At 37.6% G+C, this 13499-nt stretch overlaps 2 protein-coding genes across 3 annotated transcripts; one reads left to right on the top strand and one right to left on the bottom strand.

Moving 5' to 3' along the window:
* Positions 1–2909: 2909 nt before the first annotated feature.
* LOC108138953 (UDP-GlcNAc:betaGal beta-1,3-N-acetylglucosaminyltransferase 9) lies at positions 2910–11832 on the bottom strand. Of its 2 annotated transcripts, none has more exons than XM_017261532.2 (4): positions 11164–11832; positions 5904–6609; positions 5578–5844; positions 2910–5159 (listed from the first exon to the last, which is right to left on the bottom strand). In XM_017261532.2, exons 2-4 carry the CDS (start codon positions 6394–6396, stop codon positions 4090–4092), a joined length of 1830 nt encoding a protein of 609 aa, XP_017117021.1. In that variant the 5' UTR covers positions 6397–6609; positions 11164–11832; the 3' UTR covers positions 2910–4089. The 2 variants fall into 2 exon arrangements, with proteins under 2 accessions (XP_017117021.1, XP_041566225.1); XM_041710291.1 differs by lacking the exon at positions 11164–11832 and adding an exon at positions 7441–7461.
* A 435-nt stretch (positions 11833–12267) lies between these two features.
* Positions 12268–13453, top strand: LOC108139059 (beta-lactamase-like protein 2 homolog). Its single transcript, XM_017261680.1, has 2 exons — positions 12268–12369; positions 12428–13453. The coding sequence occupies exon 2, from the start codon at positions 12445–12447 to the stop codon at positions 13321–13323; it is 879 nt and encodes a 292-aa protein (XP_017117169.1). The 5' UTR covers positions 12268–12369; positions 12428–12444; the 3' UTR covers positions 13324–13453.
* The last annotated feature ends 46 nt before the right edge of the window (positions 13454–13499 follow it).

Below are 13499 nucleotides of genomic sequence, written 5' to 3'. Positions count from 1 at the left end.
TATGTATTTATATATATATATATAAATTGTACAATTGGAGGACATATAAACAAATATATGTATGTTTATATATATATTTATCTTTATATCCACTCTTCTCTAGCCCCTTTCCCGTCAGCACTGAAGAGCAAAAAAGCGTTGCTTAGAGTCCCAAAATATAATTTTGTTAAATTTGTTATAAATGTAAGCAGAGTGCAGCATTTTCCCCACATGAATAAAAAAAACAAAAGGCATTGAAAGCGCATAACACTTACTTGTTTAAACACTACATTAATAAAGCAACAACAATTTAAATTGTAGATTCTTAAATAAAAAATTAAACAAGATCTGCAGAAGGCAACTAAGGCGCGATAATTAATAAACCACAATTATATAAAAGGCATAATTGAAGGAAAACTAAAGAGCAAAACCGAGACATATTTGAAATTAATACTCTTCACTTATTATTGAAAACCCCAAATCCAATGTCATTATTGGGTTGATCGCATGAAAATATTTTATTTAAAGAAATATAATTGAAGCAAACATAACAAATAGCTGAAATAAGAGTAATGAGGTTACGGTTACAATAAAAATGAAGAGCATACAAAATAAAAATATATTATGTATACAACACCAAACAACCCCAAAAATAATATAAATAAATCCAAGTTGTTTTAACTAAATAAAAAAAAAACCCGTTTCCATCTTATATGTTTTACAGCGAATCCAAGAGGTTAGTTTTCCGAAAACAATGGTGACCCTCCCTCCTTTCAGCTTCTGATTAGAAGCCATTTATTCTGTAATGGAATAGATATTACAGCCTTTTGTTTACTCATAAACAAACAGTTGACCCGACTCTGAATATGATATGCAAAATAAATATTTGAACCTCAAATAACTTAAAAGCAAAGCTGTCTATTTTCCCAAAAAAATACTCAAAAAAATAAAAAGCTCGCAGCCGGCATAACAAAAGCTTAATAATTATCCCTTTTTCCATCCACTTTAACTAGTGTAATTTCTAAGAGTAAAGTAAGGTGATGAGCCAGACGAAATGCTATAAAGTTTTGCCAAAAAAAAAAGGAAAAACCAACTGCAGAAAATAAATCAATAAATAAAAGTATAATGGAAAATGTTATACATAAATATAAAAATATATGTATCATGAAAAAATGAAAAAAAAAACATTCTTTCATAAAATGAAATTTAACTACAAAATTAAAAAACTTTTTTTAGACAATGAAAAAGAGGACTCTGTTTGGACCAGAGATAGTGAAAAACCTAAATCTAGTCCATTTTCATTGCAAATTTAGTACCGACATTCCCATATTTTTGAAAAGTTCTTTCTGGCATCATCAAGTACATTGAGTTTGTACCCATTTTACTTTTTTTAAGTAGCATTCCTTAAAAAAATACTTCATAATCCAAAGGCACGCAGAATACCGTGAAGATGTAATACGAAAATTGATTTCTAAAATCTTTGCTAGTGCATGTTTTCCTAAAACTAAGCTAAACAGATTATGGAATGAAGGTAATAAGTTAAGTAGTATAATAAAATGACAGCAAAAATTGTCATCATTGAAAACAACAAATTCCTGTTGGGAGATCATTTAAAATTAATTCTTGTAATGATCAGGTAACCGCGGGCAGAGTTTCAATTTAATTGAGCCACCATCTAGACTTAAAGGTTTATTTTTCATCTCAAGATTTTCACGCACAAAATTAGACTTCTATTTTATTTAGTTTTGACCCGGCAAAGTGTGTTCCCCGAAAACCGCCGATAAATATTAATAGGTTATCTAGGGTAAAAAAAAAGATCTTGTAAACAAAACAAATAAATATTTCCCATAACAAAATATATAATAAACATATAAAAAATGAAAAACTGCCAAGTAAATGTTTGACCCTATAGCTTACAAAAATTTATTTTGAAAAGTCTCCTTAGTTCAGTCTTAGATTGGTTTTGCCTGTCAGCGGTTGCCCGATACTCGCCAAATGATTCGAATCCGAAAGAAAACATAATTACTTTAAAGACTTTCTATTCTTCATTAGGCGGCAACTACTAGCACACAATTTAAATAAATTATATTTAACAAGCATATATATAAACTGCCATTTTTTATGTATGTAAAATAAAACATAAAGAAAAAATAAAAACCATTAAAATTGACATTTTTGTATGTAAACCGACAACCAATCCTTGATACAAACGCAAGGCAACAACAAATAATGTTCAACAAATTTCAAAAAGATTTTTCAATGATTGTTTGAAGGACTTTGCATAATCACACTAATGTCCAAACATCTTGATAAGCTTTCGCTACGAAAAATAGCAAATCTGGCCGCAAACTTTTTATGGAAAGAATTCCCCAATATGCATGTTTTTTAAGATCTCCCACAGAAAAGAGTGACACACTGTGGCGTATGTACCAAACCAAAAGATGCAATGCAAAAAAGACAAATATGAAAATTATTTAAAGTACATTTGTTGACTTTTCTTTCATTTGCAATTGGTATAAATACATACAAAATAAACAAAAAATTTGGCAAAATTAGCGGCATTAGAAAAATAAAATGAACTAGAAAAATAAAAAAATAAAAAGAAACTGTATTTAAAATAAGCTACATAGATTTAAGCAAGTATAACATAATGACATATATATACTTATAAATATATGCAAATGTTATATACATTAATGGTAAATAAAATGAAGAAACAATGTAAAATTACATTTAAGTATGCATACATTTATGGGTTTTGATTTACCAACAAACACAATAGATTAAAATGAAATAATTTAACTAAAACCACAACCCACAATACACAAGAAATTTACAGAAGCTTAATAAATTTAGTTTATGAAGAATATAGTAAAAAATGCAGATTCTAATTCATAGTAGTAACTAATTATAAACACTATAACATACTTTAGTTCGAAAAGTTCTTAAATCTGAAGACAAGTTAAACAATAAAAAATATTGATTTTGTTGTCTATTTTAGAAATTAAAAAGTCTAAGAAGATTGCTTTAATTAACGTTTAAAATAATTCTTCATAAAATCACAGGTAAACTAAAAAATGTGGGTAACAAGATGAAAAACAAACACTGCTTTTTGTATTATTTAAGTTTAACTATAAAAATATAAATATTAAAAAGATATAAAAAATATAAGCTGTAATATTAAATGGAACTTACGTCAAGAAGGAAAAAGAACAACAACAAAAAGCTACATAAAAAATTGAAGAAAAACCCCAAAAATGAAGTCATGTACGAGTAACGAAAAATGAAAAATGAAATGTTTGAAAAATTTTACTGAATTCAATAAAAATATTATGTTGATATGGAATTAAGTAATTCCAAATAAACAAAAAACAAAGATTGAAAGTGTTTTATTTGTCTGTGTTTATTAAATTTATATCGTTTTTGCGTTGGCAATAAAAAGAAACTTTGCTCACCTTTAAGCCTTTGCAGCAAGATAGTTACAACTTTTCCTAAAGTCTCCTCCATTTCAAAAAGCTCGAATGTTGTTTGTAGATTATTGCCAATATTTTTCAGAGTTTTTCATGCGCAAACTATTTAAGGTGATCCCTAAAAGCATGCTAAAATGGTACCGTAACTATAACAACCGATAAAGCGGCTTTGCTCATTAGGGGCTTATCTAGCTCATAAATAAAAAGTCCCTCAAAATTAACAATATTCAGAGATTTAAAATATAAAAATATTTACGAACCCCAAAAAAAGACACAGTTTTTGATTCACTCGATATACATTAATTTATTTAGTGTTAAGATATAACCACAGTTATCGCTCAGTAATTATCATTTAAATAATGGCATTCAGAATGCTAAAATTAAACTACAAATCTTTTAAAATATACTCGAATCGCTGTTGGACCGCATGCATATAGGCAGATGCTGGGATCGACAGCGAAATTTGTGATATTTCTAGGACTTAGAGACTATGCTAACTTTATAATCCTATATAGCTGCCTTTGCTAATCATTCTCTACTCGTATTACATATTACATATTTTTGCTCTGCTTCGCGACAGACCACCCTTCTCTAACACTGGATACTTCAGACCGGCAGACTAAACTCTAAACTTAAAATACTATTTACACTTGGTGGTCTGGTCCAGCAGCTTTTTCCACAGATCGAATTGTTCGTTCGACTTGATCATGTGCACGCTGATCGCGTTACGAATGTTGCACGGGTTGAACGAGATGCGTCGGTTGACGAACTCGTTCGCCTGCACCCGCTTGATATTCAGGCTCTTGGCCACAATACCGGTGGTGAACACGTCCTCCAGCTTCAAATACACGGTCTTCAGCGACCGTACGTAAAGCTCGTGCACAATGTCTCCAGTGAGCACGTAGGCAGGTCCGGTGGTGAAGGAAGGAAACACCCCGGCCGCGAACTGATCCACAGCCACATAATACTTGGACTTCTTGTTGCGGATGGGCTTCCACTTCTTGGCCAGGCGGCCGTATATGGTTCGCTTGTCCTTATGCTTGTCGAGGAAGGTCAGCAGCTTGGGCACATTGATGAACATGTCGTCGTCCGTCTTGAGGATGTACTTGGCCTTCGGGCAGTGCAGATCCGCCCACTCCAGCGTCGAGATCGTCTTGAGGGTGAGGTTATTGTACGAGTCTATGAAATTGCCCCGTATCAGATCTCCGTAGATGAAGTTCTCCTGGGTGAGCGCCTTGTTCAGGGTTTCATTGGTCCCGCGCCCCAAGACAAAGGCCATGCCCACGTCCCTTCTGCTGCCGTAGTGCATCCACGTCTGCCGAATGGACATCCTGGCTGCATCATGAGACATTGCCGAGCTAATGAGCACAAGTAGCTTGATGAACTCTCCGTCTCTTGGACAAATGCGCTCCGCATCGACTTCCTCGTCCAAATGGCCCGGCTCATAGAGCTGCTCGGTGGCCACGCCCTTCGAGGGATCCACTGGAGCATTGGGCGGCTCCTTGGCCACGATCTTGCTCTTTGTCGTCTTTGCAACGGGCACCGGTGGTCGGGCGGACTTTGGTGATGGAACTGCAGCCTCTTTCTTCGCCTCTTTGATCTCCTGGATCACCTTGGATTCGGCCTCCTGTTTTGCGGCTTCCATTTCCGGGCCCTCCAAAGGGCCATCCACCATATTGAGTTGTGCCACATCCGGTTGATTGCCTTTATCTACAAAGCAAAAGCAAACAGTTAGTGTTTCCAATGTCGTTTGAACGTAATAGAAATACAAATAAAGAGGCAACTGAATTCTACTTGGGCCCATAAACGGCTGTTGGAAAGTAATCCAATAGCATGAAATAACGTGCGATTGTTTACAACGCTTCCATAATGAAAGACGACACTTGTCTATATTAGCGAACGTCACATATTATTCGCCATTGCCATGGAGCAGTACAAATGGGTGCGCGACTTAAGCGGGTCATGTGCAAACATGTGCAAATGTTTAACTTTTGTTGTATAAAGGTGTGTATCTTAATAAACAGATCATTAAGAACAACAATAAACAGGAATTGTGGAGTAGGCTTGTTTGGGTTACAATTAAAACAAGAAGGATATATTAGCTATAACTATATAGAGTGATAATTACCCGAGTTTGGGTCTGTTCCGGTTGCCGGGACTGCAACTCCATTGCCAGTGCTGCTATTTGAGGTGATATTCTTCAGTATCTTATCGGCATTCTCTATAAATTTCTGCAAATTGGAAGTGGGTATGAGGAGCTCCGCATCAGATAGCCCTGGCTGCACCTGCGATTGCGTTTGCTGCTGCTGTGGTGATTGGGCGGCAATCGGTTGTTTGACAACCAACGTGTCGCCAGAGCTGCTATTGTTGTTGTTCGTGCTGCTGTTGATGTTGCCTGCAGAGGACGCGAGTCATTAGCATAATTGGCACTAGAATGCCAGGACTTTCACTCACCAGTGATGCCATCAACGCTCTGACCATACTGCTGCTCCTCCAGCAGCAGCTCATCCGCCATGCCATTGGGCGTCTGCTCGGGGCCACCCACCTGGGGACTGGCGCCGGCAGAGCCACCGTCAAGCAGAGCATCCTCATCGATGGTGGGCAGCCGGTGCTGCGGATGCTTCTTGTGAATCTCGGCTGGCTGCTGCTGCTGCTGCTGCTGCTGCGACTGTCTGCTGCTCGCTACTTTGGCCGCACTTTCTACGCCAGCTGGTGAGCCATACTCCTTGTCCGTGTTGTTGACTACCAGCACCTGTTCCATTGGCAGCCGACCGGGATGACCGCCAATTAGTTGTTGCGGTGGCGATGCCGCCGAATGCAGATGACTGGCGGTTAGGGTGCCCGTTGTCGAGTACGAGGCGTAGATGAAAATGGTAAGGATCACCACGATTAGGACTAAAAGGAAGCGCAGCATGCGCGTGTTGTGTAAATTGCCCACGGCCACCATGTTGGCTGTTGGCTGTTGACTGTTGGCTGTCTTGCCAAATCTCGGAAATCTCAGTCAGTCTAAGTCTCAGTTTCAGTCTGGACTCCGCTCCACTTGTTCGTCGTTCGCTTCTTTCGATTTATTTCGTTGATGGCTGGTTCCCGCTTTCAAGCTGTGAGTATTTTGATAACGATGCCCTGGATGCTTGCAGGCTAGGCGACGATTGCGTTGCAACTGCAATGAAAACACCACGGAAATGTAAGTAAACAACTGTTTCAGCTGGTTCGTTAAGTGCTTCCATACTGGGCTTAATGGGAATAGGAAGGTATATTTCGATAAAGATTGTGCGGTGTGAGGGATTCAAGTTATTTCTGCCGAGCTATTTCCTAAATGGCCAGGGGAAATACCCTTGGCTGTTGAACAAACAATATTTTAAGTACTTAGCGAAATGGTTTTCAACTTTAAAACAACATTAATTTATAGTTACTTGATTCGTTTCTTTTCGACACAATCCCCCAATCTTTATTTAACTATTTTGTATTGCTACGTTTTGTATATTTCCAACTATTATAAAGGTACTTTGCAGTCGAGCCAACCCCTTTAAACTGTTTTGTTTTTTTCCAATGGAGAGAAAAAATGCAAACATTTGCGTAGAGAGTAAGTAAGGTGGAGTCTCCTACACAAAAAGATAACGTTTTTGTGTACTTTTCGAATTGTTTTAAAATGCAAACTTACAATGCATTTACCTTAGAACATATGGTAACGTTTTTTGTTATTTTTTTCTTGCATAATAATATTTACAGTATTTGTGATAAAACTCTAAAATATGCAGGGAAGGTTATTTGCTCCAACTTTTAAATTATGAGCTATTTTTTGGCATTCTAAAATAGGTTTTCTAATTTCCCTTGGCCTGCGAGTTATGAGTCATAAAGTTTGCAAAAGCTTTGCATTAGTTAAGAGTTTAATATTCTAAGTACTACTTGAATGAACGATTTCGCTTCGAAAAACTCGAGGCGGAACCCTAACTGATTTTTATGGTAATGGGAATGACGAACTGGCAATTACTTTGGAAGTTTCCGTGAGCTAATGAATTCCCCGAAGGCCGAGAGCACGCACAGCATCCAGAATTGTCACGACATCGCTTTGGGCTCCGTCTCCACTTTGCATGCGGCTCAAATAAGTCAACAGCAGGGCAGACTTGACCCGATTTGGAGACTGAAGAGGCAGAACAGAAACTCAAACAAGGGGTAGACTCTTGACCAGAAGCGCCAAAGCAACTTGACTTGTTGTTTCCTGACCGGCTGGACGATAAGATTGCTTATCTGTCGATCCCATCTGGGAGTTTCAGGGCTTTCTTCGAAGCCCATAAATATTTAATAAGCACCTTACTGGGCTGCCATCAAAATAAAACTACTAGGGTGTGACAGTTCGCTATGGAAATCAATAAAACTTTCGATTTGGCACCGAACTGTCTTGAAGAGTCAATGAAAACACCCAGTGCGTCATCGGTGGCAGGTTTATTGTTTTGCCGATTAGGTAGTTATTACAGATTACTAACACTAATCTTATCTTTATGAGGTCTAGCCGGGAAAGGTAAGTTATATGTCTGTTATCCTTATAATTCATAAAGCAAATCTAACAAGCGCAATAACAAATAAATCCAGATTAACCCGTTTTGCTTGCCCAAAATTAAATCAGAAGTTAGCAACGCACTAAAAAGACAGTTCTGACATTATTAAGTTTATGTATTTTTGATCACCAACAACAAGCGAAACAATATGCATAAGTATGTCCGTCATTCTGTATGTTTGTTCGTTTCTATCCAAACAAGTCTCTCAGATTTTTCATAAAATTCTGGAATATAAGTATATTTACCATAGTAGTATATCTCCCACATTCAATCTGGCAAAACTGCAACTTTATTTTTGCGCCTTAATTTAATTGTAAGTGCTTACATGGAAATAATTACGTATATTGACCAATTAAGTTTTGTTATAACTGCACTTATAGCATGAGCTACTTTTTTTGTTAAGATTAAAAATCGTTTTTGCTTGGAACAATTAACAATCATGCGTCACATATCTAATTGAAGGTGAAGAAATGTCTAAGTCGCAATTGAGTGAAAGAAAACCCAATGAAATCAAAAATTGTGTTATTTTTAAGTGTTAAGTTATTTTTAACAAAACATGATTTAAAAGATTTAATTTATCAAAAAGAACTCACACAATATTCGATTTATTTGCAACACATACCCCTACGTTAACGCTGCATTTGCTCGTAAAACTTCGAGCTGATAATACAATAACTAATTTCTGAGTATTTCCACTTATCTTTTAATTATAAACACTACAAATTTACTACCCCATAAAAGAAGGAAATTTATTATTTCTATTTTTAAGCTGATAAGACTTTATAGATTGACATAAAACAGAAATTTAATTAAAAGAATTAAGCGAAATATTTACTTAACTAATGAATGGTAATCAGCCAAATTCGATGGCAAACTATGTATAATCGCCTTTAGGGGAGAGTCATTATCAATGTGGTGGGGTTTGGCCAACATTCTAGAGGCGAACCGGAAAGAATGGAATTTTTTCGGGGGGCTAATTCCGACAATGTCATATCGTGCTGTTTCTGCGCTTATCGTACAGCTGAACGGACGCACACAATATTAAAGCTAATAAGCGAAGTTCTATTTCTATTCGAAGCCGCAGCGTGACGTGCAGCTCATTGATAAGAGGTTACCCCTTTGTTTGCTCATCAAGAGTGAAAGTGTGGCTTATCTACGCGATGAGATGACACACTGACAGTGTATTGGGCAATTGCATTCTATAATCGTTACGTTCAAGCAAATTTTTAATTGAAATTATCGCAAACTGCTTCATATCAGACTGCTACTATAAATGTATATACTTTCATATATACGTTTTCTATAGTAACAACTTTTTAAATCAGCTTTTAGCACCTCAAATAATTTTATTACCACTAAAAACATAAAAATTCCTTGACAATAAAACTGTATTTTCTTTCACTTTCAAGAGTTTGAAAGTTATCAAAAGTAAAGCTTTATTTGTAACCCATAAATGAACAGAATTATTTGATATTGCTCAGATCTCACAATCTTGACATTTCCGGTTGAAATCTCTAAAGATTTTGTGTAATTAAAGAGAATTTTCAGTCCATCCGATTTAAAATTGTACAAGAAGTGTTTCCTGTTCAATTTAAAGAACGCAGACTGTAATTGTTCTACATGTTTCAGAAGTTAACTGATTTTAGTACTTTGTAATTGTGTGCGAAATCGCCAAAGAGCCGTGAAATTTGACAAGAACGCGTAATTTGATGATGTGTAACTCGAGTTCGGAAGAAAAAGCTCATAATGGCGAGGGGCAAACAGCGAGCGGATGTGGGGTCCAAACTTCCAATCTGGCTGGCGGTCGGTGGTATTTTTTCGTGGCCCCGCTCCGAGTCTGCTAATAAGTACAATGAACCGCAGATAATCGCCGGTTAGGCGGCAAACGGGTTTTCGGGCGTCTCGAAACTATCTTCATCTCGAAATGCCCCGCTATCAATCACAGTTGCGGCCAGGAAAATTCAACTGGACACTGGAACGCGTTAATGAAAATTGAGATCAGTTTGTTTCAGTCCTCAATCCAAAACTACGTTTCCCAAAGTTTTGTGTTCATTTTTAACTTTGTCCTAACAATTATCACTTTTTTGCTATTTGAGGTTCAAGTTGAATACCCTCAAAACCTTCGGATGTGACCAAAAAAATGAAAGCAGAAAGATATTCATCTTGGAATTGCATTAACACAAATAAATATTAATAGAAGCGAAGGGGGAAGAAGTAATCACCTGACTTTATCTTCAGTCTTTTAAATCCTCTTTAGATGCGCATATTAATTTTATAATTATTAGATTTTTAACTACTCTGATGATTAATGCCTAAACTCTAAAAGCAATTAATTTTACAAGTAACTGAAGTGAAATGTTTGGACATCTACTTGATACTGTTACTTCTTGGAGATTGAGATTTTTACAGTTGCTAAGCTAAACTATAAATTCATATTTCCTTAGTTTTTTTGGATAAAACCTTTTTTGATAAATGAAATCTAAAAAAAAGCACAAAGTATTTACGGAATAGATTATTGTTGGAGCGGAAACCACTGAGCCTACCAATCTAAACGTTTTTGTTTCAAAAAGTGTTTGAAATTCGCAAAGAATTTTTGTTAAAAAGGGGCGCATTTCATAGATAAGAAGGGAGTTTATTAATAAACACAATAAAAATGTTAATGGTTGCAGCCCGCCAAGTATTTTATGGATCTGACAATGCTGGATTCCGAACAATCACGAATGAGAATGTTCTGTGTTTCATGGGGCGTTTATGACTGATAAAAAGAAATTCAAATACTAAAGGGTATTAAATTGATTTTTTATGTTCGTTTAATAATAGATTTCGAATCACAGAAGGGTTAATCATGAGTTACCATAACCAATAAATTGAGGGGATACCAGGAAGATCGATCTGGCGGTTGGCTGGTGTTAATGAAACCTCCGAAAAAGCAATGGTGCAATGTTCGGCCGTGGGATTTGGAAATGTGCGCTAATCGGTAGTGGTGGTGGTTGCCCAAGCAAACATACATACATAATTGTGTGTTAATAAAATAACAAAAAAAAACCCTAGGCAACGCATCGTCATCGTTGCGTCGACGAGGTCTACCACGACTACTACTAGTCATCTCTGAAATCTCCGAAACATCCGAAATCTCCCAATCTTCGGCGTAAACTTACCTCCTCAGCGTGGTTTTAGCTGCGTCTCTCTTCCACTTGCGATGGAATCGGAGATGGGGCTTTTGTTGTTGGACCAGGGTCAAGCATAATTACTGGCTGGCCTGCCTGCTGCTTATTTTTAGTGTTTATTTAACGTTAATAAATAATGCCTTTGTTGACAATTAACAATTGATGAATTGCCCTTGTTGCTGCTGTCGTTGTTGTTGTTGGTGTTATCCTCTTGTGGTTGTTGTTTTTGGACCCTAGGCGCCACCACAAAACTGTGCTAGTGTGCGTGCGTGTGTGTGTGCCTTGGGGATTTTTTGCGTTTCTTGTAGTTATCTGAGTATTTTTGGTTTTAATCGTTTTTAATAACGCCAACCCGTTTCATTAGTCATGCGTAGCATGTTTTATAAATAAATAAGCATTAAAACACCTTGGCAAACCAGGCAATTTGTTGTTGTTCGTGGGCAGCGCACACAGACTTTGATTTAATTTCGCGTTGCCTCTCGGATTTTAAATGTTTTTTATTATTGCAATCTGCGGTAGATGGAGCAATTTTATGACACTTTTAGGGGTTTAGTTTTGCACAATTTGCAGCGTTACAGCGGCCGCACGTATTCCAATTTTATCCCCTTTTCCATTACTCCCACTTGCAACCCGAATTTGTTCGCGATTAGCTCAACATTAATGCCAGTGTTACCAGATGGTCAAATTGCTTTTAGCCCGAAAATGCAATCAAATTCTTACTAAAAAATACTCTCTATCCCCTAAAATTCAAAAGCTCGTTTTATTTGAAAATTGTGATAATATTTTAATCTCAATAACGTTTAAGCAATGAAAAAATCAGGGAACACATTCATGTTCAACAATAACATAAAATATGTTGTAATTTTAGAGCTCCATTTTCTTGAAAAACATCGAGATCCCAATATAAGTTATCCCAGCCCAAAAATGTGAATATTTAAATAATCCTCCAGTTTCAAACTTATCATTAATTTTAAATACAGGGTATATCCCTTTTTTTAAAAGTTTATATTCCTTACTGATGATGGTCACCCGAAATTAGTTAACAGAGCTGCATAACGCTTACCACCACTGCAAACTACCAGAGGGATCAGCTGTTTGATTTGTATTGGTATAAAAAGCGGCTTCCTTGATAAGAGCAAAGTTCATTATAAATAATTATTATCTCTCTTAAGTGTATACTTTTCCTGCTTAATTTATGTAAGTAGTTAAACAATATACTCTTTGCAAAGTTATACATCAACTATTGCCGCCTTAGATTTCGTGAACGAGGAAATGGCTCTTATTCCGGCTGTTACCCGACTCACCTCCTCCGTCATCCGGATCCTGGGGTGCAATCCCAGTCCCATGACGCTCCAGGGCACCAACACCTACCTGTTGGGCAGCGGGAGGAGAAGAATCCTGATCGACACCGGCGACGAGGACGTGCCCCAGTACATTGAGCACCTGAATGACGTACTGCAGCAGGAAAAGGCCTCCATCGACACCATTTTGTTGACTCACTGGCACCACGACCACGTAGGCGGCGTCAAGAGCATTCTGGGCACCAAGTTGGCAGACAAGGATTGTAGGGTTTTCAAATTTGGGCGCACGGATGCTCAGGATGTGTGTCCCGAGATTCCGGCGCACATCAAACTCCATCCGCTGGCCCACAACCAGGAGTTCGCCACGGAGGGAGCGAATGTGCGGGTGGTGCACACGCCCGGACACACCACCGACCATGTGGTGCTGGCCATGAGCGAAGGCACACTCTTCAGCGGCGACTGCATTCTGGGCGAGGGCACCGCCGTCTTCGAGGATTTGTTCGAGTACATGAAGAGCCTGGAGAAGATATTGCACATCAAGCCGCAGCGCATCTTTCCGGGCCACGGCAATGTGATTGAGGAACCCATTGGCAAGATTGAGTACTACATAAACCATCGAAACCAGCGCGAGCAGCAAATCCTGCAGTTCTTTGTCCAGCGTCCCAATGAAAACTTACAGGCCATGGACGTAGTGCGGGTGGTCTACAAGGAGACTCCGGAAAACCTTTGGCCCGCCGCCGCCTACAACGTAAATCACCACCTTAGCAAGCTGGAGAAGGAGGGAAAGCTGCGGCTCACCAAGTCGGAGGATGAAGAGTTCTATGTCTATCAGCAATCCAGTGCGCTCTAGATCTGGTTTTTATCTATTAACGTCTTCCAGAATTTTTAATGTCCACATTACAGTTTCTGTGGGTTTAGCAATGTAAATATTTTGAGATTTTGTTAATATATGTTATTAAAAAAAATTATGTGCAAAACTATTGTAAATATTGTTCAATTTCTGTCCTAAAACTAATCAATAGATTT

The sequence above is a fragment of the Drosophila elegans genome, unplaced genomic scaffold, assembly GCF_018152505.1.
Source record: "Drosophila elegans isolate 14027-0461.03 unplaced genomic scaffold, ASM1815250v1 contig_814, whole genome shotgun sequence".
Taxonomy (NCBI): Eukaryota; Metazoa; Arthropoda; class Insecta; order Diptera; family Drosophilidae; genus Drosophila; species Drosophila elegans.
This window is presented reverse-complemented; position numbering and strand designations above follow the sequence as displayed.